General features: G+C 48.5%; 1 protein-coding gene across 3 annotated transcripts in view; it reads right to left on the minus strand.

Moving 5' to 3' along the window:
• Positions 1–1,070: 1,070 nt before the first annotated feature.
• The window catches only part of agbl1 (AGBL carboxypeptidase 1), a 268,365-nt gene continuing 243,180 nt past the window's right edge, over positions 1,071–26,255 (minus strand). For all 3 annotated transcript variants that reach the window (XM_085968576.1, XM_085968575.1, XM_085968577.1), the window contains one exon: positions 1,071–24,496. In XM_085968576.1, the coding sequence (XP_085824702.1) occupies positions 24,349–24,496 (148 nt within the window). In that variant the 3' untranslated portion in view covers positions 1,071–24,348. The remainder of the gene's footprint in view (positions 24,497–26,255) is intronic.

Raw genomic sequence — 26,255 nt, forward strand, 5'->3', positions numbered from 1 at the left:
AGGAGGCTGCGATTCAGAAGGGAGGTGGTTGCAGACATCTGCCAGCTGCTTCACAGAGATCTGCGTCCACAGCTGATGCGCAGGACGTCTCTGTCGGTGGCAGTGAAGGTGACGGTGGCTCTGAACTTCTATGCCACCGGCTCCTTCCAATCCGCTGCTGGGGACATCGCTAACATCTCCCAGCTCGCCGTGCATTGCTGCATCCGCCAGGTGAACAATGCCCTTTTCAGAAGGAGACGTCAATTCATCTCCTTCCCCATGACCCTGGACAAGCAGCAGCAGCGTGCAGTGGGATTTGCAAGAATAGCGGGCTTCCCCATGGTGCAGGGCGCCATTGACTGCATGCATGTGGCTTTGCGGGCACCTCTGGAGCATGCCGAGGATTACCGCAACCGGAAGGGCTACCATTCCCTCAACGTACAGCTGGTGTGTGACCACAGGCAGCGCATCCTAACTGTCAATGCCCGCTTTCCAGGCAGCAGCCACGATGCCTTTATCCTGCGACAGACAACTGTGGCTGACATGTTCCAGGCACAGCCTCACCCAAGAGGATGGCTTATCGGGGACAAAGGCTATCCTTTGTGTACCTGGCTCATGACCCCGCTCCGCGCGCCCACGACCCCTGCTGAAGAGGCATACAACGAGAGCCATCAAGCGACCAGGAACCTCATCGAACAAACAATCGGCGTCCTGAAGCAACGGTTCCGCTGTCTGGATCACTCCGGGGGAGCCCTACAGTATTCGCAGGAGCGAGTCTCCCAATTCGTCGTCATTTGCTGCATGCTGCACAACCTGGCTATCCGCAGGACTCAGGCACTGTCACCTCACGTTGGACCACCACCTCAGGAGCAGGAGCAGGAGGAGCATGAGGAGGAGGAGGACGAGGAGTACCAGCCCAGGAGGGAGGCAGAAGGTCCAAGGGCCGCCCGTCGGCGGCTTATTGAACGTCACTTCTAGGCCCCCTGTCAGGGAATGGCTTGTGCCAATGAAAGAACATGATTGCAGCCACTCCGCAAGCCCTCAGCCGGTTAAGGCAACAAACACTTCAAAGATCAAACATGGACAATGTGAATAAATAAAATGGTTTATTGTACAAACTCAGGGCCCTTCCCACATAAAAACCAAGAACACACGAAACCCCCAAAAAACACTCACACACATGACTCACTCCCACAACCTGGGGAGGATTAACAAAAGATGTAAACAAAAATGGCCTCATCCTCAGCTTTCAAAAAACAACCATTCCAAAAAAAACAACATTTGGACACACCCTCTACTTTGTGTCCCGCGAGGGCGATGCCTTCTGCAAACTTTGGCGGCCCCTGCACGCCCTGCTGCTCCTCCTCAAAGTGAGGCCAGTGGCTGCTGCAAGGCTGGGGGAAGGCTCCTGAGGGGCACATGTCGTGACGGCAGATGCCCTTGGGGGTCGGCCTAGACGAGGTCTGGCCCTCGAGGGGCCGGCTGGTGAATGCTGCAGCTGTGGCTGGCCAGCATCAGTCACTGCAGCAGCTCGTGGCAGCTCCATTGGGGGAGTGGCAGTGGCGGCTGGAGGAATGGGGGCAAGCTGGCGGATGGCAGGCGGTCGCTGGTCGCTGAGACACTGGCACTCACCCGGGCCAGCATTGCAGCATGCGCAGCAATCTGCCGAGGGACAGACCGCTGTGCTGCTGCAGCGCGCCGGGTGCCCTGGCGATGCCGGGCTGACACAGCGAGTGTGGCAGCAGTGAGTGCCCGTGTTGCCCTGTTCTGTGACCGCATTAGAGCAGCCAGTGACTGCACGGCACCACTGATCACCTGGCCAGTCGCTGCCAGAGAGGCCCCGAATTCGGTGACACTCCGAGACAGGGACTCGATGGCCTCAGCCATCCGTCCCACTACCCCCATGAGCTCCGTGTGCCGGCGCTCCGAGTCCGCGGACATGTCCTCGAGGCGGCGCATCTCCTCGGCGTTGACCATCTCCGGACTGGAGGCCGGACTCTCCCTCTGGGGAGAAGGCCGCCGAACTGGCCGACCCTTCCTGCGTTGCTGGACGCCGCTGGGCCCAGCAATTGGACTCCCCTCCGACCCTTCCCCCCTCTGGGGAGAAGGCCGCTGAGCTTCCACCCCCTCCCGCATTTCTGCAGGCCGCTGGTCCCAGGAGCTACACTCCCCTCCGACACTTCCCCCACACTCCCCTCCAGGGAAGACGTCTCCCCTACAGTGGCATGGCTTGCCGCGGCTGAGGGTTCCCCTGATGGGCCGCCTTCCTCTTGCTCCTCCTCCTCCTCCTCTTCTGAGGGGCTGTCACTGGCAACTTCAGGGACCTGCTCCTCACCATCTGAAAGCAGGAAGGCACAAGAGTAGCTTTAGAGTGAGGAGAGGGCGTCAGCGAGGGATGCATGAGTGGTGGCATTCAGCGCATTGGTCGGACAGGATGTAGATCTGATGCGCTAGTGGGACGAGAGAGGTCCAAAAGGTGATGTCCTTACCATTGGTGCCCAGAACAGGGTCGGCATCTCCAGATGCAACGGGGCCAATCACCCGGGCACCCATGATGCGCTCCACGCGCTGTTGCAGCTCGGTGAGCGGCTGGATCTGGGGTCCGCCTCCCCCGGTCACAGTCCGGCTCCTCTTATTATTGGCCAGCTTGGCCTGCAAGAGAAAGGACGGCTTCTAAGTGCAGTGTGTAGCCCTGATCTTGTGTGCACTGTCTCCCATGGTCGAATAGCCTGGCCAGTGTGTTAAGTGCACAATGTGCAATTGATGTTCATGACTGTCCCATAGCTGCTGCATGAGGGCTGGCCATTAGGGCTTTCAGGTCCCTTTGCCCATAATGTGAGGTGTACATGCAAGGATGAGGAGGACACTGGAAAGGGTACTCACCCTGACAATCCTGGCGAGGTCATTTAGCTTCTTGCGGCATTGTACAGCGCTCCTGGGGACCTCACTGTTGGATGTCACCCTGGTGGTGACATGCCTCCAGGCTCTCCGGTAGACGCGGGACGGCGGCTTCCTCCCATTGTCTGGGAACAAAATATGGCGTCTCTTCTCCACAGCGCTAACCAGCACCCTCAGATCATGCTCTGAGAAGCGCTGCGCTCGTTCACGGGCCTTCTCCATACTTTGAGGCGCTATTTGGGTCCAGCAGCAGTGTTCAGGCCTAGCTGGAGGGCTCCAGTGTCCAGGGCGTGGCAGCAGACCAAGTCGACCCTTCTCCCTTAAGAGCTGGCCGGCGCCAGGGTGTCTGCTGTCAATCAAGAAATGGCCGCACCTGCGCTGCGTCCGGCCTCGGCGGTATCGCTCAGCACCTCCGGCTTAGCGCCTAAAGAGAGCCGTGCATCGCCAGTTTTAGCGCTCGAGCAAACTCTTAAGGCGAAGCTAATGAATATCGGCGATGTGGCCTCGAATTTGCGCCGGGCGCAAACTTTAGCGGCCGCCCGACTTTACCGCCCCAAAAGTGGCTATAATGAATTTCTAGGCCAGATTCTTTTCCACCATTCTCGCTCTCTCTTGCTCCCCGCTCCAACAAGATCGACCTAACAAGAAGTACCAGAGAAGCCGCTGAGCGGAGCGATTGAAACCAACCGTGTATGGGGGTAAGCATAGTCTCGAGTGTCCCAAGCCGGTAACCCGTGAGCTGTAAGGGCTCAGAGTTTTCTCAGAAGTGAAGTTTTTGGGCTATTCCGAGGGTGGGAGCTTCGTCTGGTTCAGCCAGGCGAAGGGGTTTATGCGACTGGGTAATTCGTTGGTAGGGGTGGAGTTAGAGTCCACCATAGCAACAAGGGAATTACTGCTTGTTATAGTCCCCAGTTTTGTACTGTATGTATGTATGTTTGTAACCTGGATTTTATTCTCCACAGAGACAGTGATTTCGTTTAGGAGTGCATGTTTTAGCCAGTGTATGTTAGACCAAATAAATATAAGTTTGATTTTTCACTGAAGCATTCCTGTCCATGACTTATTTCATTTACACTCTGAATAATAATTCCCGGGTATAGAACTTTCGTAAGGCGGGGGCGATTTGAACCGTCCGTCTAGCAATTGGGCTAGGATCAAAAACCGCTTACAGAGGTACGAGAGACAGAGGGAAACCCAGAGACAGACCATGGATTGGATCGAACTTTCCTCTGTTATGCCACTCATAGTAGATCCAGTCTGAGCCCTTCATTGAAAAGTTCTCTGTGGCACTTTTGCCCCCTTTACTGACACATCTTCATGATGCTGCCGTGGGCGCTGCTGTATCCTCATTGGCAGTGGTAGGTTCCTTCTTCAGGGCAAAGATTCCTCCTGGAGCCCACCCTGCATGCGTAATGGTCCCAAACCCAGGAAAATGGGGACAGGGTGCAGGCAGAAAGTGCAGCCTAACCCTCCTCAGGCATAAGGAAATCCAGCCCCACGAGAGAAAGGGAGACCCTAAGAGAGTGAAAAGGGGGAGGACCCCGAGAGAAATAGACAGGCATGTTTGGGAGCAGCTGTTAGTTTTACTCGTTTTTAACTACTTTCTGATTAAAGTTTTTCTGTGTTTTTTTTTTAAAGAGACTATTTTTCAATTAATACGTTGCACAATGCCAGCTGTTATTTCTGTTTTATTCTGGGCTTGGTTTAACTCCAGGCTCGCAATCAGTTGCCTCCAAGGATCACTGGGGAGGTTATCAGGCTTTTTTCTAGGTTTAACAATGATAACTTTATCTGTGGTTTTACTGGCCTGACGGGCTGATTTTCCTCTGCTGTACACCTGGGGAATCCATAGTTCCTGGGAACAAAGCAAAGGAAATGGGATAACCGTGGGGCACCGGAGCAAACAGAATCTTTCTTTGCACAGCCTGTAATGCGTGGACAGAGACTTCGGGCTGGATTTTCCTAGCGGAGGCGGGTTCGCGGCGGGAGAGGTAGTTGGCGGGTTCCGGTTCCGGTCCCGCTCTTGGCTCCAGCCGCTCTGCGCAAACAATTTTCCATTGATTGGGCTTGCTAAGCCCGCCGTGCGCGTTACCCAGCCTAATCGCTAGGTGCGGGTCTGCTGAGCTCCACTGATGACGCGTTTGCAGCCGGTGTATTTAAGGGGGCCATGTCCCCATTTGTTCTCACTTCGGTTTGGATGCTCATGAGTGCTGGTGCTTTGAATGATGACTGCAGAGAGACCAAAGGCTGCTCCACGCTTCAATGATGACTCCCTCCATGTTCTTGTGGAGGGAGTCAGAGGACGCAGGGAGGTACTATTCCCTGGGGATGGAAGGAAGAAACCTCCTCACCAGACAAAGGCAGCCTGGCTGCAAATAGCTGAGGAGGTAAATGCAAGGTGTGTGTTTACTCGCACCTGGGTCCAATGTAGGAAGAGGTTTAATGATCTCCTGCGTTCAGGAAAAGTGAGTGTAAAAGCACACTTACCTTAATTCTGCTGTGCCTGCCATCACATCCCCATCACTCTGCATTGCCAACCGTAGTCCTGCACATTCTAACTCACCCCAACATCCCTTGCACCATCACCCATCCCTCTCTCCCTATGTACAGAATCACATCCCCATCTTACTATACACTCCTTACACTCTTCCCTTCTTAGGCAGTCCCTCGGAACCGAGGATGACTTGCTTCCACATTAAAAATGAGTTTGCAGGTGACTGATGAGTCCAATGCGGGACCTACAGTCTCTGTCACAGGTGGGGCAGACAGTGGTTGAAGGGGGCGGGTGGGTGGGGTGCTTGGGTTGACGTGCGCTACATGTGCTGCCTGCGCTTGGCTTCCGCTGCTCCTGGCGAAGAGACTCGAGGTGTTCAGCGCCTTCCCGGATGCTTCTCCTCCACTTTGTGCGGTCTTGGGCCAGGGATTCCCAGGTGTCGGTGGGGATGTTACACTTTTTCAAGGAGGCTTTGACGGTGTCCTTGAAGCATTTCCTCTGCCCACCTGGGGCTTTCTTGCTGTGCCGGAGCTCCGAGTAGAGCGCTTGTTTTGGGAGCCTCGAATCGGGCATGCGGACAATGTGACCCGTCCACCGGAGCTGATTGAGCGTGGTCAAAGCTTCGATGCTGGGGATGTTGGCCTGAGCATTGATGCGCCTATCCTGCCAATGGATTTGCAGGATCTTGCGGAGGCATCGTTGGTGGTACCTCTCCAGTGCTTTGAGGTGCCTGCTGTACATGGTCCATGTCTCTGAGGCATACAGCAGGGCGGGTATCACTGCTGCTCTGTAGACCATGAGCTTAGTGCTGGGTTTGAGGTCCTGGTCTTGAAACACTCTCTTCCTCAGGCGACCGAAGGCTGCACTGGCACACTGAAGGCGGTGTACACTATACACTCCTTACACTCACCCTCAATGTTATACAATGACAACAACTAACAACTGAAAAGGAGGAAACTTGGTATTGGCACCCCACTCCATCATAGTCTCCCTCTAAACATCTATCCTCTCCATTCTTTACACATTCCATCACTCTGACTAAAACTGCACTTCTTTCCCTCATTTCAGGAAAAGAGAGCCCACAATAAGAGGGAGGGAGAGAACAGGAGGACCACCATCGTTGGCTCAGCTCACCCATGCTGAGAAGGCCGCTCTCGACATTGCGGGATCAGTTGACCAGCTTGAAGTAGGGGGCGGAGAGGGGGAGTAGAACCTGGTGACAGAATAATTTTCCATCCATCTTACTTGGCATTAATGAGTGACTCAAATGGGATCTGATGTCAATAAAAATTGAATGCTCATCATGTGCACAATGGGATGTGTCTGCAATCTACATATCACATGTGTAACTCATGTCTTTACTCTCCCACAGGACCATCAAGAGCCCCCCTCCCTACTGTCCAGGAGGAAGAGCAGGAGGACTCCTCAGAGGATGCTGCATCCTCTGAGGGAGCAGCATCAGCAGAAACGAGACGCACACCTCGGTGGGTACTATGCGAGATAGAGTAGTGCTGTCACCTGGTGCATCACAAGTCACAAGTGAGCAAGAGCAGATGGTGGAGACAGGGACAGCAGTGGAGAGTCCGCATCAGAGGCCGCAGGACGCTCCTAGCTCTGCTCAGCTGCATGTAGATGTTGAGCCTCGGGGGCCATCCAGAAAGAGAGCGGTCCTGGAGCTTCAGGAACAGGTGCAGAAGGCTCTGTTGCACGGTGACTGTGAGTGTGCAGAGAATGGAGGAGTCCATCTCAAATATGAGCAATGCCATGGCGTCGCACTGGCAAATGTAGGTCCCACCTTGGAAAGGATGGCAACCTCCATGGAGGACATAAATCGCCAGACTCAGGAGAACATGGTAACACTTCTAAATAGATGGTCATCTATGGAGGATAGATGGGCATCTATCGAGGAGTGAAACCAGAGGTTCATGGATGTCCTTGTTATGAGGAATGTCAGTACAGATACGGGTCCTCATGGCCCCACTGAAGTGCAGGAAGGTGCTCTCCAGCTACTTGCTAGCAGAGAAGTGCGGGTAGCCCATGAGAGGGATGACGGTGGGAGGGGACATAGAATTGCCAACCCCTCGGTCAGAGCCCCAGGTGCCTCCCTGAACAGTGATGGCCGAGTCTGCCCCTGCACAGCCGCAGAAGGAGCAGACTTTGGCGGGGCCCTCACAGGCTCCAAGACCCAGAGGGCGACCGCCAAAGGTGTCTAAGCAGGCGCAGCAGGGAAGTGAGCAGGCTGCCTCTACATCTGGTGAAGCCACAGGGGTAGCACCACGTAGAAGCACACGAAAAAGAAAGCTCCCACAAAAATAGTCACAAGGATAGTCACTTGGGTGTTTTGCTTTAAATCAATGTTAAGTTTCTGTTCTTTTATTTTGTTGTAATAAAGTAATGTTGTGTGAATGTTTAAATTTGTTGCCATATGTGTGCTCACAATTTGAAGTGGAACAGTGAAAGGTGAGGGTGCCTTTTATGTCCAGCAATGGTGGTGACAGTGCAAGGAATGCACAGTTCATTGTAGAGATGCTCTATGGTGTTGAAGTGGGGTGATGCCAACCTTCATGTGGATGTGGTAGCCACATGTCTGTGCTGCATAAAGTTAGGTGAATCTGGCATTGATTAGGCCCTCCCTGGTATCACGGGCAGCAATGTGCTCGCGTGCTGGTCGCACTGGGTCAGCCGCCTTCTCCAGGTCTTCTTCATCTGGAACCTCATTCTGCTCCTCCTCCTCTGAAGAGGATGTGCGCTCTGCGCCTTGTTCCTCATCCAGTGCTAATCCTCGCTGCAGTACGATGTTGTGCAGGGCACAGCAGACAACGATGATTCTCGAGACCCTGGCCGTTGCATACTGTAGGCCTCCACCAGATCTGTCCAGGCATCTGAGGCGCATTTTGAGCAATCCTATTGTTTGCTCTATGACACTTCTGGTGGAAATGTGGCTTTGATTGTCACGCTCCTCAGACTCGTTTGATGGCCTCCTCAATAGTGTCATTAGTCACATTTTCAGGGGATAGCCCTTATCTCCAAGCAGCCAGCCGGAAAGTTTGTTTGGCGGAGTGAAAGCTGAGGGACAGTGGACTGGCGCAGGATGTAAGAGTCATGTCAGCGGCCAGGGAACTTGATGCACACACGCATGATGCTCTTCCTATGGTTGCACACCAGCTGCACGTTAAGGGAGTGGAAGCCCTTGTGGTTGACAAATACTGCTGGGTTCTGATGGGGTGCCCTGATGGCCACATGTGTGCAGTTGATGACACCCTGCACCCGTAGGAAGCCAGACAGATTGACAAAGCCTAGCACCCGCTTGGTAACACTTGCCTCACCAGTGGAGAAGTGGATGTAATTGGGGGACTTGGCAAAGAGGGCATCGGTAACCTGCATGATGCATCTGTGGGTGGCCGACTGGGAGATGCCGCTAATGTCTGCTGCTGATCCCTGGAAGGACCTGGACGCAAAGAAGTTGAGGGCAGTGGTGACTTTGACAGCCACTGGTAAGGCGTGTCCACCCGCTCCTCTGGGCTGCAGGTCCTGATCGAGCATTGGGCAAATGTCTAGCGACTACCTCTCATGAAAGTCTCAGCCTCCTTTGGCACTGCTGCTTAGTCATGTTGAGGAAGCTCATCCTCTGCCTGTAAACCCTGTGTTGGGAGTATCTCCTCTGGCGCGGTGCAACCCTGCGCTGATGCCCTCTGCCCTGTGCAGCATCAGGTGGTTGAGAAGGTTGGTGCTCTTGTTGTTGGTGCTGCTGGTCTGCCTGGTTCTGCTGCTGCTGTGAATGATTCTCTTCAGATCTTGAGGACCAAGGTGGGAGAGTATAAATTGTTCCCATTCTGCTGTTATATATGGCAGTTGAGGATGAGATGTTATAAGCAGTCAGTCAATGGGGAGAGAGGTTATTCCAAGGAGGTGACAGTGCATATAGTTTACAACACACACTTACTTACAGCCTCAATACAGATCAAATGTGTCTTCCAAATCATGAAATCAGCAAGCTCTGACATTTGAAAGTGAACAGATGTGAGAGTTTAGTTTTTATACTGCAGTTGCAGCTGTGAACTATTCAGCTCGTTGGAACTCTCGACATACTTACCTGACGTGATCTGCGAACGACATGAAACCTGTTGAAAATGTGGCAAAATAGAAAAAGGCTGGCAAAATAGCAGGTAACAAGCACTTAACAAGCAGTTAAGTATATTAAATGTCTCTTGGTATCGGGTCTTTTCTGAAATCGCAGACCCGACACTTTGGAAACTCACATGGAGGCGGGTTCGCGGCGGGTTTGCAACCCACCGTCAATCATTTTGAATTTAACAGCTGACCCGCCTCCAAACCCGCTCTCTGAGCGCTGGCAAAATCACGGCCTTAGAAACTCGCAGCGCTCCAGAAGGGTGGGTTTAGTTTGTATTTATCGCAATCGTAACCGGCTCACTCTCAGTCCCTCCATATATAGACAGGCGTGACTCATCAACAGGTCTGTTAATTACTTTATTTTATCATTGCACAGACCAGCATCAGTCGGAAAGGTGCAAAGATGATTGGAGCAGGTGCCCTGACCAGCAGAGCTGGGGTCACTTTTCTCTCTCTGATTGAATGCTCTGCTTTAATTTCATCAGGATACAGTTTTAGCTCTGAGATTGCTGATGGTATAGAGCTTGAGTCAGACACAGTAACAGTAAGGGTCCAATCTGTAGGAGGGTGAGATACAGAAGAGGTACCAGCTGCACTGTGTCAGCAGGAGGAACACATGCCTGTAAACTCATGTACCCACGCTGTCGGAGCCACAGTCTCTTTTGTAAAAACAAAATGTTGAGCAGGCTGAGTCAAACTGTGATTTGGACGAGCATTAGGAAGCCGAAGAAATTGGAACACCTGCAGCTGAAGCATCAGTGTTGGAGGTTTACAGACTGAATGTTCTTTGTAATATTCAGTTGCTTTGTCTCAGTTCCTCCGAGAGCCAGAATTGAAGGTTTACAAGCAACCTCTACATCCCTGCGGTCCACCTCCTGAGCCTAAGAGATCTGGGTGGTTTCTTTAGTGAGGCTGTGAAGGTGGAATTGGGGTCGTCTGCAGCCGATGACAATGCAGGTTCATGGTTAATGTCTTAGTTTCACTATTATATCCAATCTCATTAAAGAAGTACTGTCTTCATAGCAAGTGTTTGGCAATTTGCTTATTTATGGAGGAGCAAGTGGCAGAAGAGTTGGGGGGAAGAGAACTGGAGGGAGGAGAGCCAGACGAGCCAAGGGGTAGAAGGGCCAGTAGGAGGGAAGAGATGCAGAGGAACTAGGGAGTGGGAGAAAGAATGCAAGTAAGACTGGGATAGAGACAACAGTCTGAGGAACCAGGGGAGTGATGACAGCTGGAATAACTGGGATGGTGTGGGGGGGGGGGGGTGGGGGAGCAGAGTTGGTAGAGCCAGGAATCATTGCTGCCATGGTGATGGGTTGAAATTGGTTTGGGAATTAGTCTCCTAACATTTAAGAATATCTCTCCTAGAACTTCCTGGCCCTTGTGCCTGGGGAACTGAGCATTACCTGGGCGCAAGGTCAGGAAAAAGGGACAGAGATCCAGATTGTTGGAAAATTGGCCCTATTGTGCCAGTAATTTTCTTAAGTCGCTGAAGCATTCTCTCACAAGGGTGGTACCACCTGTTGTGCCGTGTGTCCCATGTGTAATGGCACACTGGTCCCGAGCAGTGTCAGTAACGAGTTACTGCCTCTCATTAGTGCTGGCTTCCGGTTCACTTACAGTTAATTAGCTAGTCCTTGATCAGGGGAACTCATCTTTCCCTTTCCCAAAAGGGTAAATTAGCTCCTACAAAGGCCCCTCTCATTTCCCTGGGGGTGGTAGATTAGATTTATTGGTGTTCTTTCAATTTATCATAATTTATTCATCAATGGCAGCACAGTGGCATAGTGGCTAGCACTGTTGCCTCACAGCGCCAGGGACCCGGGTTCGAATCCGGCCTCGGGTGACTGTCTGTGTGGAGTTTGCACATTCGCCCCGTGTTTGCGTGGGTTTTCTCCGGGTGCTCTGGTTTCCTCCCACAGTCCAAAGATGTGCGGGTTAGGTTGATTGGCTATGATAAATTGACCCTTAGTGTTAGGGGGATTAAATACGTGGGGTTACGGGGATAGGGTGGGATATGTGTTGGTGTAGGGGTTACAGGGATCGGGTGGGATATGTGTCGGTGCAGGCTCGATGGGCCGAAATGGCCTCTATCTGCACTGTGGGGTTTCTGTGATTTCTGTGATTTCTGTGAATATTACCCTTAAGATGTGTGCATATTGACCAAAACTCTTGGGTTTTCACTGAGTGCATGAAGGAAATTGTGCATTTTCTTTAAATGACATAATGAGTCAAAATAAATTCCAAATCGTTGGGCCCTTCAGGCTAGACTTCAAAGGTCTCATTAAATCAGCTCTCTGTCTCCATCTCTTGCCTTTTTGCATTTGTTTATCTGTATCTTTTCTGTCTGGTTCTATCTTTCTGTCTGTCTCTCTACATCTTAGCATCGCCACTGTCTCTGGAGCGTTTAGCAATCTTTTGGTTAGCTAGATGTCAGATATAAGTGGAACCCATCACCACATTTGAGTCTTTGCACCAAGCTACTGTGTCTTCAACACACACACACACAGATAATTTCTGTTTGCAGGATAGAGAGTGCACATTCTCTCGCTATAGTTACACAACTCATTTACCTAACTCCAGAGAACTTTGGTGCAAGTTGGCAGAGCCAAGGCCTGGGTACTGCTGGATTTTAACCAGCTAAAACCATGTATTGTTCCAGCACAGAACTATGGTAAGCTTCCTGCTGCTTGTCCAGTTATGACCAACCTACCCATTAGGGCATTGGCTTGCAGGGTTATCTGGAACCGAGTGAGAAGAATCCCAGCTTCCAGTGACTGACCTATCCCTGCAATCTCCGGCAATCACCGACAGTGCTCTGCAATACTGTGGACCTGCCTGGTACAGGCATCGGATCTGCCATAGAGGATTGACTTGGTTCCAAGCTTCCATCACAATGAGTCATTCTGGAGCCACCCTGAAACCAAAGAGACATTACCTTCATTCTGCCCCATCCTCCTCCCCGATAGCCACTGGTTGGTCAATGCTTTAAGCAAAATTGCAGTACTTTGGCAGATAACTGAGCTATAGAAAGAAAGAAAGACTTGCACTTATATAACGCCTTTCACGGCCACTGGATGTCCCAAAGCGCTTTACAGCCAATTTTCTTTTTGAAGTGGAGTCACTGTTGTAATGTAGGAAACGCGGCAGCCAATTTGCATACTGCCAGCTCCCTCAAACAGAAATTATGATGACCAGGTAATCTGTTTTAGTGATGTTGGTTGAGGGATAAATATTGGCCAGGACACCGGGGAGAACTCCCCTGCTCTTCATCGAAATAGTGCCATGGGATCTTTTACATCCACCTGAGAGAGCAGACGGGGCCTCGGTTTAACATCTCATCCGAAAGACGGCACCTCCGACAGTACAGCACTCCCTCGGTGCTGCACTGGAGTGTCAGCCTAGATTTTAGGGCTACAACAACAACAACAACTTGTATTTATTTAGCGCCTTTAACGTAGTAAAACGTCCCAAGGCACTGCACAGGAGTATTTTAAGACAAAAAATTTGACACCAATCCACATAAGGATAAACTAGGGCAGGTAGAGGTAGGTTTTAAGGAGCCTCTTAAAGGAGGAAAGAGAGGCAGCGAGGCAGATAGGTTTAGGCAGGGAATTCCGGAGCTTAGGGCCTAGGCAACAGAGGCCGAAATGGCCTCTATCTGCACTGTGCGGTTTCTGTGATTCTGTGATTCTGTGAAGGCATGGCCACCAAAGGTTGAGCGATTATAATCAGGGATCCTCAAGAGGGCAGAATTAGAGGAGCGCAGATATCTCGGGGGGTTGTGGGGCTGGAAGAAATTACAGAGATAGAAAGGGGCAAGGCCATGGAGGGATTTGAAAACAAGGATGAGAATTTTGAAATCGAGGCGTTGCTTAACCGGGAGCCAATGTAGGTCAGCGAGCACAGGGGTGATGGGTGAACGGGACTTGATGCAAGTTAGGACTCGGGCAGCCTAGCTTTGGATCACCTCAAGTTTACGTAGGGTAGAATGTGGGAAGCCAGCCAGGAGTGTGTTGGAATAGTCAAGTCTAGAGGTAACAAAGTCATGGATGAGGGTTTCAGCAGCGGATGAGCTGAGGCAAGGGCGGACACGGGCGATGTTACGGAGGTGGAAGTAGGCAGTCTTTGTTATGCTGCGGATATGTGGTCGGAAGCTCATTTCAGGGTCAAAATATGACACCAAGGTTGTGAACAGTGTGGTTCAGCTTCAGACAGATGTTAGGGAGAGGGATGGAGTCAGTGGCTAGGGAAAGGAGTTTGTGGCAGGGACTAAAAACAATGGCTTCGGTCTTCCCAATATTTAATTGGAGAAAATTTTTACTCATCCAGAACTGGATGTCGGACAAGCAGTCTGACAACTTAGACACCGTGGAGGGGTCGAGAGAAGAGGTAGTGAGGTAGAGCTGGGTGTCGTCAGCGTAAAGGTTGACAGGATTTGTTGTGGGGTGTCATGCGATAAGAAATTACTTGTTCTAATGATACACAAATAGCAATGGGTTTGGATTTTCAAAAAACCCAAAAAGGTTGCTTCACTTTCTACACTCATTAAGCACTTCCACATCGGTTATATTCCACATATATGCCAATCTCGAAACCTGGCAAAAGCTGACCAACAATTTCAGAAAAGCTGGCCAGCCCCCAAGAAGCTTAGAACGCAAGAACGGCTAGACCATAAGCCTTTGAGATATGAAACCAAGTAGTTACCTGGGCTGGTCATTTAAGGTGCAGGTATACACAACATTCCTTCACATATTTGAGGAATGAAAGCCTGAAGGGGAAAATATAAATAATGAAGGTGCAGAATTGCAGGTTCTACTCTAGGAAGGTCTGAGGGCATGCTCTCCTAGAAAATATTGAATTTTTATATTAAAAATAATGCGTTCTGGTTAATTTTAATCGCTTATTTTCCAATTCATAGATTTTTAATCTTCAAAAAAACCAGGGAAACATAGAAACATAGAAGATAGGAGCAGGAGTAGGCCATTCGGCCCCTCGAGCCTGCTCCGCTGTTCAATGCGATCATGGCTGATCATTCAAATTCAGTACCCTGTCCCTGCCTTCTCCCCATACCCCTTGATCCCCTTAGCCTTAAGAAATATATCTAACTCCTTCTTGAAAATATTTAATGTATTGTCACTCCTCCAAACGTTACCTCAACGATCACTCTCCCACTTCCCATGCCCCCACTCCAGTTCACAGAACTACACTACTCCCTCAGGACCCCGTTCAGGTCCACTCTATCCAGCCTCCTACCCTTCCACAGATACACTGGCCTGGATTTTCCTTTTAAGCAAAATTGAGGCATATATTTGGCATTGAAGGATTTCTGCCCATGTCACACAGTCACCTCTGACACAAGCCTATTTTATTGCCTCAGAATCATTTGAATGATTTTTGCAATCACCCGGGCCTCTGCTGGAGAGTCTGCCTGGAGCAGGAGTGGAGACTAGATGCAGCAGACCTAAAAGGGTTGCCGCAGTGTAATGTTGTGACAGCCTCTAAGCTGCTGATTAAAATTTTAATGTTCAAAATTCACAACTTTTTTCCTATTACATTTTAAATCTTCGTAGCAATGTTGGGTGCCATGGATTAACAGGAAGCCCTTGTATCTAGTGTTGCTATGACGCAAATGACAGGTAATATGTTGGAAGATGCATTTTGCTCATTTGCTTATTATTATAATAGACAGGAAACTTTCTGGTATCTGGCACTGACGGGACCGAGCTGGTGCCGTTAGATCAAAACTGCCGTATAAACCAGCGGCAATGTTAAAACATACAGAGCTTTTCAGCTCCGTGTGAATCAACAAACCCTGTTGCTTAGCAACAGCTTCAAAACAGTCAGCTGCAGCTGCAAGCGTCTCTAGCTGAAGCTGTTGCTTAGCTACAGACCTTGCAGAGCCTGACTGGGAAAAAAAAAGCAACGAGAACTAAAAAAACTTATAGAAAACGGCTCCTGAATTTTGCCAGTAGATAGAGCTTTCCGGACTTTTAACCTCCGGTTAAACGAAAGTTTCCTGTAGCTACCAATATATGGGCAGGGAAGCCCGGAAGCGACCAGGGTGAGCAAGGAGTCAATAGATCAGCTCCTGCTCTGTTTCTTACCCAAGTCAACCTGAAGTTTTACTGGGGAGCTGGTGCAACTCGAGAAAAAGATCTAGGCCACTCTCCCCTCCTGGTTCATCCTGCCACTTCTTCCTCAGTTCAATCTGGCACTCCTTCCCCCCCACCCCCACCAAGTTCAAACTGGGATTCTCCCCCCTCTGTTAATCCTGACACTTTCTTTCCCCACTCTCTCTCAGTTAATGCTGGCACTCTCCTTCTACGCCCACCCAAAAGTGTCTTGCTCAGATCTCTACCTCAAAAAAGCCAGCCTGAGGACACTTTGAGGGAAATAGCCAACTTTGTGCCATTTTGGAACTGACAACCAGAAGGAAATGCGTTGAAGGCATCCCAAACTCATCTTATGTGGGCCCCTGACTGCCAGCAGATTGCATCCCAGCAATCAGGGCTGGATTTGAACCAAGGTCTCAGAAGCCACTTCACCTCCCAGTTGCCCAAAATGATCACCTCGTCCCCACACTCTGACAGTGGACAGTGCCCCTGCTTTTGGAGGCTGCTAAAACTGGAAGTTGTTTCATGTACTGTAGTTACATTAGTCTGGCAGGAGATGGCATTATTGCCCTCTGTGAATCAGTTTGTGATTGGTTCAGTCCAAACATTTACGGGATTGGTTGATGCAATAAATGGTTTAAAAATGGATGTGAAAAATTAGGAAAAATTCACAAGAGGATTTGGAGAAGTTGATTGAAAAAGAGAACAGGAAACAAAAATTAAAGAGAAAGGGAAGTGACAAGAAGGGTCAGCATCAAAGAAGCTTACTGGAAATTATTAGATAAATGACAGGAACAAAGACCTCTTTGGTGGGTCTATGGAAGGTTTGTTTGAGAAGTTCACAGAACAGGAATAAAGACAAACCGAAATGTGTAGAGCAGGAGGGAAGGCCTAAATGTGCTGGTTGGTTTGTTTAAAAGATTTTATTGCAATTTCCAATAAAATACATTACTGTGAGTGTTCTATAACAAACCTGGTGCTGTGATAGCCCATCACATCCTTACCGGAAAACCTCTTAAACCTGGTAAATGTCCACAGCTGTTAAGATCAATATTACCAGGCTCTTCTCTTAACTCTTTCCACTGCATCAATGTCCATTTAAAACAGAAGACATCCAAAATTGTGCATTGCAATCCTTCCAACCAGCAAATTACACAGGCTTATAATAACCAGCTTCAGTTCACACTCAAACGGTCTTGGGTCTGTCCCACTGTATAATTAGCACAGCTGTGAGCAGTTTCACACTGACTAGATACTGTCAGTGACTGACTCTTACCCTTTCATCCTTTGCTAATTGACACCCGTACAAACATGTACAAACATTTCCTGTTTCAAGTCCAATGTTTATTACCAATAATTTATCCACATTACAATCCAGCTGCCATTCCTCAGCCTATCTACTTAACCTGTCCACATTTCTTCCAGTGTCATCAGTCTCCACATGTATCCAGCTCCTTGAATGTGTAAAGTCTCTCCAGGGGCAGAATAGTTAGAAAACAGGACAACAGATCAGCAATAGGGAATCTTCAAATGTGAGATGGACGAAGTGCAAAATAAATATACTCCTATAAGATGATAAGGAGGTGCAGCAAATAATAGCGCTCTGTGGAAATGTAGAGATTAAAAGCAAATTGAATGTTAAAGAGACATCTGATAAAACTATAGCTAATAATACCATAATAAATCAAAAGGAATATAGAAATTATAGAGGCGAGGTGAAAAATATTAGAAGGGCTAAAAGGAAACATGAACAAAGGCTAGCAGACAATCCAAAAGAAAATAGTAAGTGCTGTTATAGCATATAAAAAGTAAAATAGTTAAAGAGATTGCTGATGGATGATGGGACATCTAGTTGTGGAGGATGAAGGGTCTCTCTCTCTTAGGCAATCCTTCAGAACCGAGGATGACTTGCTTCCACATGAAAAATGAGTTCTCAGGTGACTGATGAGTCCAATGCGGGACCTACAGTCTCTGTCACAGGTGGGGCAGACAGTGTTTGAAGGGGCGGGTGGGTGGGGTGCTTGGGTTGACGTGCGCTCCTTCCGCTGTTTGCACTTGGCTTCCGCTTGCTCCCGGCAAAGAGACTCGAGGTATTTGGCGCCTTCCCGGATGCTTCTCCACTTTGTGCGGTCTTGGGCCAGGGATTCCCAAGTGTCAGTGGGGATGTTACACTTTTTCAAGGAGGCTTTGAGGGTGTCCTTGAAGTGTTTCCTCTGCCCACCTGGGGCTCTCTTGCCGTGCCGGAGCTCCAAGTAGAGCGCTTGTTTTGGGAGTCTCGTATCGGGCATGCGGACGATGTGACCCGTCCATCGGAGCTGATCGAGCATGGTCAAAGCTTCGATGCTGGGGATGTTGGCCTGAGCGGGAACACTGACATTGGTGTGCCTATCCTGCCAATAGATTTGCAGGATCTTGTGGAGGCAGCATTGGTGGTACCCCTCCAGTGCTTTGAGGTGCCTGCTGTACATGGTCCATGTCTCTGAGGCATACAGGAGGGCGGGTATCACTGCTGCTCTGCAGACCATGAGCTTGATGCCGGGTTTGAGGTCCTGGCCTTCAAACACTCTCTTCCTCAGGCGACCAAAGGCTGCACTGGCACACTGAAGGCAGTGTTGGACTTCGTCATCGACGTCTGCCCTTGTTGACAGTAGGCTCCCGAGGTATGGAAAGTGGTCCATGTTGCCCAAGGATGAAGGGTACGACAGCGAGAGTAGGCCCGAATACCCATCATTCCACCACTATGACGGTGGCAGAACGGAGATGGCGATCCACCAGTGACCTGCACTTTTGACCGCACCAAAGTATCTGAGGTCGGCATGGGGTCACGCTATCTAAATAAATCTAGCCTGCACCGATGCCAGTGTGGATGCATATTGGCCACCTGATCGAAGATGGTGCAGCAGAGCACAGTGCAGGAAAGTCACCAAGCACTGAGGCCGCAGCCCGATTTTAAAAATACAGCAGTGGGTGAGGTGAGCAGCTGTGTCGGAGGGCCAATCGAAATACTGCTGCTTTTGCTCTTACAGGGTGCTGTAGTCCAAGAGCCAGATACTGCTGTGGGCCCCACCTCCGCCACTCCATTGACCTGGATGCCAGCATATTGCCAGAGTCCAGGTCACTTGGGGAAAGGGAGGTAGATGCTGCAGGAAATCCAGCAGGTGACACCATCACACTAGACCTGCTTCCTTCTGGATGTCGGCCTTCAAGGCAGCTGATTGAACTTCCAACCACCCCCAGCGGGGAATTCCCAGTCTTGGCTCTTCAGGGTGTAGACCCAATGTTTCTAGGTCCTGCCAAAATTCCCACCCCGCCTATCCTCTTCCACTCCTTTTACACAGTCTAAGGATAAGGGGTAAGTCATTTAGGACTGAGATGAGGAGGAATTTCTTCACCCAGAGAATGGTGAACCTGTGGAATTCTCTACCACAGAAGGCCAACTTATTAAATATATTCAAGAAGGAGTTAGATATATTTCTTAAGGCTAAAGGGATCAAGGGATATGGGGAGAAAGCAGGGACAGGGTACTGAATTTGGATGATCAGCCATGATCTCATTAAATGGCGGAACAGGCTCGAGGGGCCGAATGGCCTACTCCTGCTCCTATCTTCTATGTTTCTATGTTTACACCAGAACTCTGCCCAAGGCTCTGAGGAAATTTGGGGACATTAAATAAGTATTCTGTGTCAGCTTTTACAAACGATGGTGGAAGAGAGAATAGAGGTGGACTCGACTAGAGAATGGCATGGAACAGCTGTTAATGATAAGTAGAAAAGGAATTGGTACTGAAAAAAGTAGCAGAACTCAAGGTGAACAAGTCACTAGGCCCTAACTGCATGCACCCTGGCCTACTGATGGAAGTCAGTCAGTCAGATAGCTAAGGCTCTGATCACAATTTTTCAATCCTGATTAGATATGCAAATTGTACTGGGAGGCTGGAGGATATACAATGTAAGGCCTTTGTTCAAGAAAGGTGACATGTATAAACTAGGTAACTACAGATTACTTGGTCTAATGTCAGTTGTTGTCAAATTGCTTGATTCTATAATTCAAGAGAAAATTAGTAAACATTTAGACAGCCAGCACAGATTTGTTAAATGCACGCTGCGTTTGACACATTAACAAAGTTTTTTGAAGAAGTGATGATTAGATAAAGTGAATTCAGTAGATGTAGTGCATATAGATTTTTAGAAGACTTTCAATAAGGTGGTTTACACAAAGCTTATTACAAAGATCTCGGCTTATGAATAGAAATTTGGTTGATGGACAGGATATAAAAAGTTAGGGTTAGGTGTTGTTCAGATTGAAGAAGGGTTGGAAGTGGCGTACTCCAGAGGGACACTGCTAGGTCCATTTTTGTTCTCGGTATATATAGATGATTTGGACTTAGGCATAGGGAGTGCAACATTGATATGAGCTGATGACACAAAAGTAGGGAGTTTGGCAAACAATGAGGAGGACTGTGAGACCTCAGGAAGACAGAGAGGTTAGCGAACATAGCCTAGCGATCGAAAAAGGCAGACACAGGCAGACGCAGGCAGACCAGGCTGCCAAGAGAAGACAGGATATGCGCTCACTGCAGTCAGGGAGTAGTAGAGACAGAGATGCACTTCCTCACAGCCTGTGGAAAATATCAGGGCATCAGGGAGAATTTCTACCAAAAATTCTCACAAATATGCCCTGAATTCAGAAATCTGAATGACAACCAAAAACTCCCATTCCTACTGGGGGAGGAGAGAAGCTGTGTAACACTGGCGGCACACTATGTTACAGCTTGCCATGAACAGAGGGACAACCAGTAAACTAAGAAAAGAGTATATATAAACAAGGCGAATGTATATTTATACACTCAGGGATATACCTGTTTATACAATGTATGAATAGAACTGCGTTTATGTGTTGAACCATAAATGTATTTTGATGCTTTGGCAACATAAGATGTACCTTATCATGCCAATAAAGCGATTTGAATTTGAATTTGAATTAGTGGAATGGGCAGAGATGTGGAAGATGCAATGTGTAGAGGTCATAACATGAAAATAGAGCTTTTAGCTCAACCAATCTATGTTGGCGTTTACCGTCCACGTGAGAAAATAGTTTTCAACGCATTTAGCCACTTTGTCCCCATTTCCATTCAACCAGTTTTCCTTCATCCACCTATCCAATCTAATCTTGAATGTTGACATGGTTACTGCCTCATCCACTAACCCTGGAAGTAAATTCTACAGTCTCACAACTCTGTGTGAGATAATACACTTTGAGAGGGAAACTGAGGAATGGGAGTAGACGCTCAATGAAAGATGCTGAAGGGTATGGATGAACGGAGACCTCGGGAGTTCAAATGCCTAATTTTCAGAAAGTGCAAATGCAGGTAGATATTGCCATAAAAAAGGCCAACAGCATTTTGGGTTTTATAAACAGGAGCATAGAGTGCAAGTATAAAGAAGTAATGATAGATTTGTGCAAAGCATTGGTTATATCGCTGTTAGAAACTGTGCAGTTTTTGGTGCTCCTTTCCGGAAAGGACATTAAAGCCACAGTGAGCATACAGTATACATTCACCAGGATCCGCCACCCCACCCACCCCCCACCAAAGTATCTGCCACAATGAAGCCTTTTTCATGCAGGGAGGGGCTTGTGGGTTAGTTTGACGGTTATTTGATTGCCATCAACTGCTGCACACGATAACAGACTCAATAATGGGCTCCACCGTAGATGCCAAAGGGGTTGGTTTTAGCCCAGGGGGAAACCGGGCAGAGGGCAGATAAAAACCACAGGTTACTTACGTGCTCAGAATTCAACCCTTTCACACCATCTCTCATATTAACTGTAGGGTTCTATAGGTGAGAACCTCATAAATTTATGCAAGTCCGGGGGTGGGGAGAGAGTGGTTCGATTATGTCAATAGGGCCCTGCTGACATTTTAACAGGAGCTTGAGCGAGGGAGCTGCCATTGCCTCTCTGCCAGGGTGAAACAAATGGAGGGCTGGTAGGAAAACAAAGAGGCCCTCCAGCTAAGTCAAAACATTTCCTTTGTGGATCCTCTTGGCCGTAAGGAAATTTACAGCCTTCCTTGCCCGGACGCCCCCTTCCTTTTCACTGCTGCTAGAGCCTGAAAAAAAACCTCCCCACTACTGACTTGGAAAGCAACGGATGGCCAAGGGCTGCCCGATCTCTGCCTGCAAGCAACCGCTCCACACCCTCTTCTTGCTTATTCCAGGCAGGTAGTGGGTTGGCAGCATTTAAATGAGGCCCCAAAGTAAAAAAAGCCCAGGCCTGAAACTTAGGCCAGTGAGTGCGTTTCACACTCGCACCCCCTCTGCCCCCCACTGCTCACGCCTCTCCCACCCCACGTTGAGTTAAAATTTACAAACTCAGCTCTTGGGTGGCTCCTCAGTAAACTTTCCCTACAATTGCCTCCAGTTGCAATTGCCAAAACCTCAGCTACTTGAACTTCAAACTCCGGCCAGAAGTACATAATGGTAGTTTTATATCTGTGAAATCAGGGGATGCTTGGTGGCTCCTTCAGTCACTGATATCAGGACAGTGTCTACTGTGGACACGTTGCACCCTGGGGTTTTGCAATGAGCTACAATACAGCTACATGAGGGACTGTTTAGGTTTACATACCTAGTCCATGGGTATGTGAAATGATGATTTGTAATTGATTGACCAGAAGGACAGAGTTAAAGCTGGAAGATCCAGGATAGGCCCTCATTAAATACCATCGTTTCCCTAACCTCTACATCCAACCCTCTGTTCAGGGCCTGGTAAAACACCAAACCCAGGCAGACTGACAGCTCTAAGACTCAAACTTGAACAACTATGTAACAACAACGCCTTAGGGTGTAAACATGTTGCCACCTCCTCTTAACCAGTTTGAAGTAGGAAAATCAATCAGACTATATCCCAATATAACAACAGAAAACGCTGGAAAAACTCAGCAGGCCAGGCAACATCCATGGAGAGAGAAACAGAGTCAATGTTTCAGGTCGAAACCCTTCGTCAGGTTTCGACCTGAAACGTTGACTATTTCTCTCTCCACGGATGTTGCCTGGCCTGCTGAGTTTTTCCAGCATTTTCTGTTGTTATTTCAGATTTCCAGCATCCGCAGCATTTTGCTATTGTATTATATCCCAGTGTGCATCAACTGACCGAATGGGAACTGGTTAAATTACATTTAGGGCCATAACACTGCACACTCAGCACAAAAATCATACATTAGAGCTGCTGAATTGCACTCCCACAAATAGCAATGAGATGAATGACTGCATACTCCGTTTTGAGATGATTGTTGTCCAGGAAAACTCACTGTTCTTCTTTGATAGGATGCCATTGGATATTTTACAACCACCTAAAGAGGTAGGTGGGAGGTTAGTTTAACAAAAGATTGCACCTCTAATTACTGAAGTGTCAGCCTAGATTATGTGCTCAAGTCCTGGAGTGGGGCTTGAACCACAAGTTACAGGTTCATCCTCTGATCTAGAGCTGGACCTGGGTGCAAACTTGTGGTGATTTCCTTCCACAGGCACAGGAGGAAGAGGATCTATAATATAAAACACAGGGTGCAAGGAGTGAGTGAGAGGCATCAGCACTTGCGTTGAGGACTCCCTTTATCAAGATTATGGGGTAGTTAAACTCTGCTGACCAGTCTGCAGGGTCGGTGTTAAATGATTGTTTCTGATATTATCGAATCAATGGTTTATGGAAAACTGAATTCCAAATGAATCACCCAAATAGGCCACGCACCCCTCAGGCTGTACCCCCAACCCCAGCTTGTGATTTATTTACATTAAGCCACTATGGGCCATCATACATTCCCTGGCCCTAATACCTACAGCTGTTCCGGCGGACTTCCACTGTAAGGCCAGCAGAAGTCTTCCAGAACAACCACAACTCGGCTAGGACCTCAATAGGAGGCTCAGCCTTGGGCCCATGTTTCAGTGATGCCCACCCGTACACGACCGTCGACATAAGGGGGATCAGAAGCAGGGCAGGGAGTCCCTAAGACCCTCAGTCAGAAACCCATCATAGCATTGGCACAGGAACACAGAAGTGAGGCTCACCTAGGAGTCCAGGCAGGGTCACTGAAAATGGGAGAGGTCAGTAACTTTTGAAATTTTGTTTTAAAGCAGTCTAAACTAGAGCTGCTTGGGCCATAATTTACCCGGCATCCTTCCCCAAGTTGGCCAGCATCCTTCCCCAAGTTGGCCAGCATCCTTCCCCAAGTTGGCCAGCATCCTTCCCCAAGTTGGCCAGCTTCCTTCCCCAAGTTGGTTAGCTTTCTCCCCAGTTTCCAGGAGCTACAGACGAGGGGGGAGCACTGTAGATGCGCCCCCATAAGTGCTAAAGTCCCGCTCATACAGGCCCTGCCCCCTGGCACCACACACTTTGGCAGGGTAGGCTAAGGAGTGATGGGTTTGTTATTCCCCAGAGATTTGTGGGGCCTCGAAGTACAGCTGGAATATGGTGATAAGCAGTATTTTGCAATATAATTAGGAATTCAAGAATAGCAAAACACTGAGCAACATCCTAACATCATCACAACTGAAGCAGTTAGTGCAGATAATGTCCAGACCGTCTCGGGAGAATGAGAGCCAAACTGCGTTCACAAGGTTTTTGTTCTGTTCCCAATTTCTGTGTGATTGATACCACGGGTGTAAGGAATGGCCCTGGAGCCGTAGATCTTGTACCCAAGGTTGGGTATCCATTCCCAGATTCTGTAATGGACAATCACTTCTTATCAACCTCGAGTTCATCCTCAGAGCTCGCGTTGAGCTCGGTGGCAAGGTCAATGGGGTCATCATCTTCCTCGGTGCAGTTGTCGGTGTAATAATCTATCTCCTCTGGGCACGGGGGTTCATCATCTACACTCACATCGCTGCACAGAAACAAAATGAAGGAAAGAATCATTAGTTTATTTTTCAATTGAAGAAGTAAAACCAAGTTTGGTTGTGTGAAGCCTCCAGGGATGTTCTCTCTGTCACATTGTCAGGATACCAATGAGAATGACCACGGTCGATACAAGAGCCGGATTTACTGAGGCTTTTTCAATAGTTCCAGCTTTTCACAAGGGAATAGTAGGGTGTGTGTGGGGGAGGGGTTGGACCAGTAAGTGGGATAGCTGTGCCTTCCAAGTTATTAAGCAAAAAATTTAAGTACCTCATTTTCAAATACGTAGATTGGTTTCCACACAGCAATTGATCGTTCTATGAGAAACTGAGCTTTGAAATATGAAATGCCTTCCTCCAATGCCCTTAGCAACGCTGGATGCCAGGGAAAGACAGATGTCCTTTGTGCCTAGGGTGGCTCGGGTACAAATACATCATAACGTGTATTTTCCTCGCTTGCAGGGCCTCATAACAACCCCGCCTCCAAGGGCAACACGAATTCTGATGAAAGAGTACCTGATGTAGTAGATAGAAGATATCTAACAACAACAACAACTTGCATTTATATAGCACCTTTAACGTAGGAAAACATTCCAAGGCTCATCACAGATGCATAATTTTACCTAAAGCTGCAGGCAGTGGGTATAAATATATTTCTATAAATATATTCAAGAAGGAGTTAGACATATTTCTTAAGGCTAAAGGGATCAAGGGGTATGGGGAGAAGGAAGGGACAGGGTACTGAGTTTGGATGATCAGCCATGATCTCATTGAATGGCGGAGCAGGCTCGAGGGGCCGAATGGCCTACTCCTGCTCCTATCTTCTATGTTTCTATGTTTCTATGTATCTGATGCTGAGGGAGTCAGGACAGACCAGTGAATTGTTTATAATTCATGATATCGCATTATTCAAATGATCAAACTTCAGGCACATAAACAAGGAAGGGGAAGATATTTGTGAAATGCAGACTGTTAAGACACTGGATGGAGGTCCAACACCCATCTTGACCTTTAAGCTGCCTCCAGAGTTGACTGGCTCCTGCACTAACAACAGCCTGTAGTAGTAAACAGATCATATTTGAGGTTCATGAGGGACGATGTAGCACACGTGGGGCATCCTATTCTTTTGTAGAAACAGCGGAACAACAAGATTTTAATTCTGGAATGGCCTTGCATGGAGAAGACCAGGACCAGCGCCATGGCGGCTCTGGTTTGGAACTGTCATGCTGGTAGCTCCTGTTAAACGTAAATGAACTTGTTTCTCTGATGGCAGTTCACAGGTTCCTTTAAAAAGTTTTCCACACTTGTAATTTGCGCAGCATTTAAACTACGTCCTTAATAAAACAAAATCCATGCTGCCACATTACTGTCAAATTTTGTAATAAAGATGCTACGCGGGACAAGCTTATTTATTACAACATTCATACATTATGTTAAAAAACCTTTTATTGGATTCCATAACAGCATCTGATGTTAAAAATAACACTCTGCTCCCTCATGGGGCTGGTTATTAAAGGCAGTGGGTAACTTGCAGAATAGGAAGGCCCTGTTCCCAGCTGGTGATGTTAGCACAGGCACGGTAGCATAGTGGTTATGCTACTGGACTAGTAATCCAGTAAGATGTAGACTAATGATTCAGAAGTATCAAGAGTTCAAATCCCAGCTGGAAAATTTAAATTAAATACATTTGGAATGAAAAGCTACTATCAGTAATGGTGATCCATGAAACTACAGGATTGTCATAAAAAC

Source organism: Somniosus microcephalus, chromosome 27 (genome assembly GCF_052327205.1).
Source record: "Somniosus microcephalus isolate GS21.2 chromosome 27, FLI_Smic_1.0, whole genome shotgun sequence".
NCBI classification, from domain to species: Eukaryota; Metazoa; Chordata; class Chondrichthyes; order Squaliformes; family Somniosidae; genus Somniosus; species Somniosus microcephalus.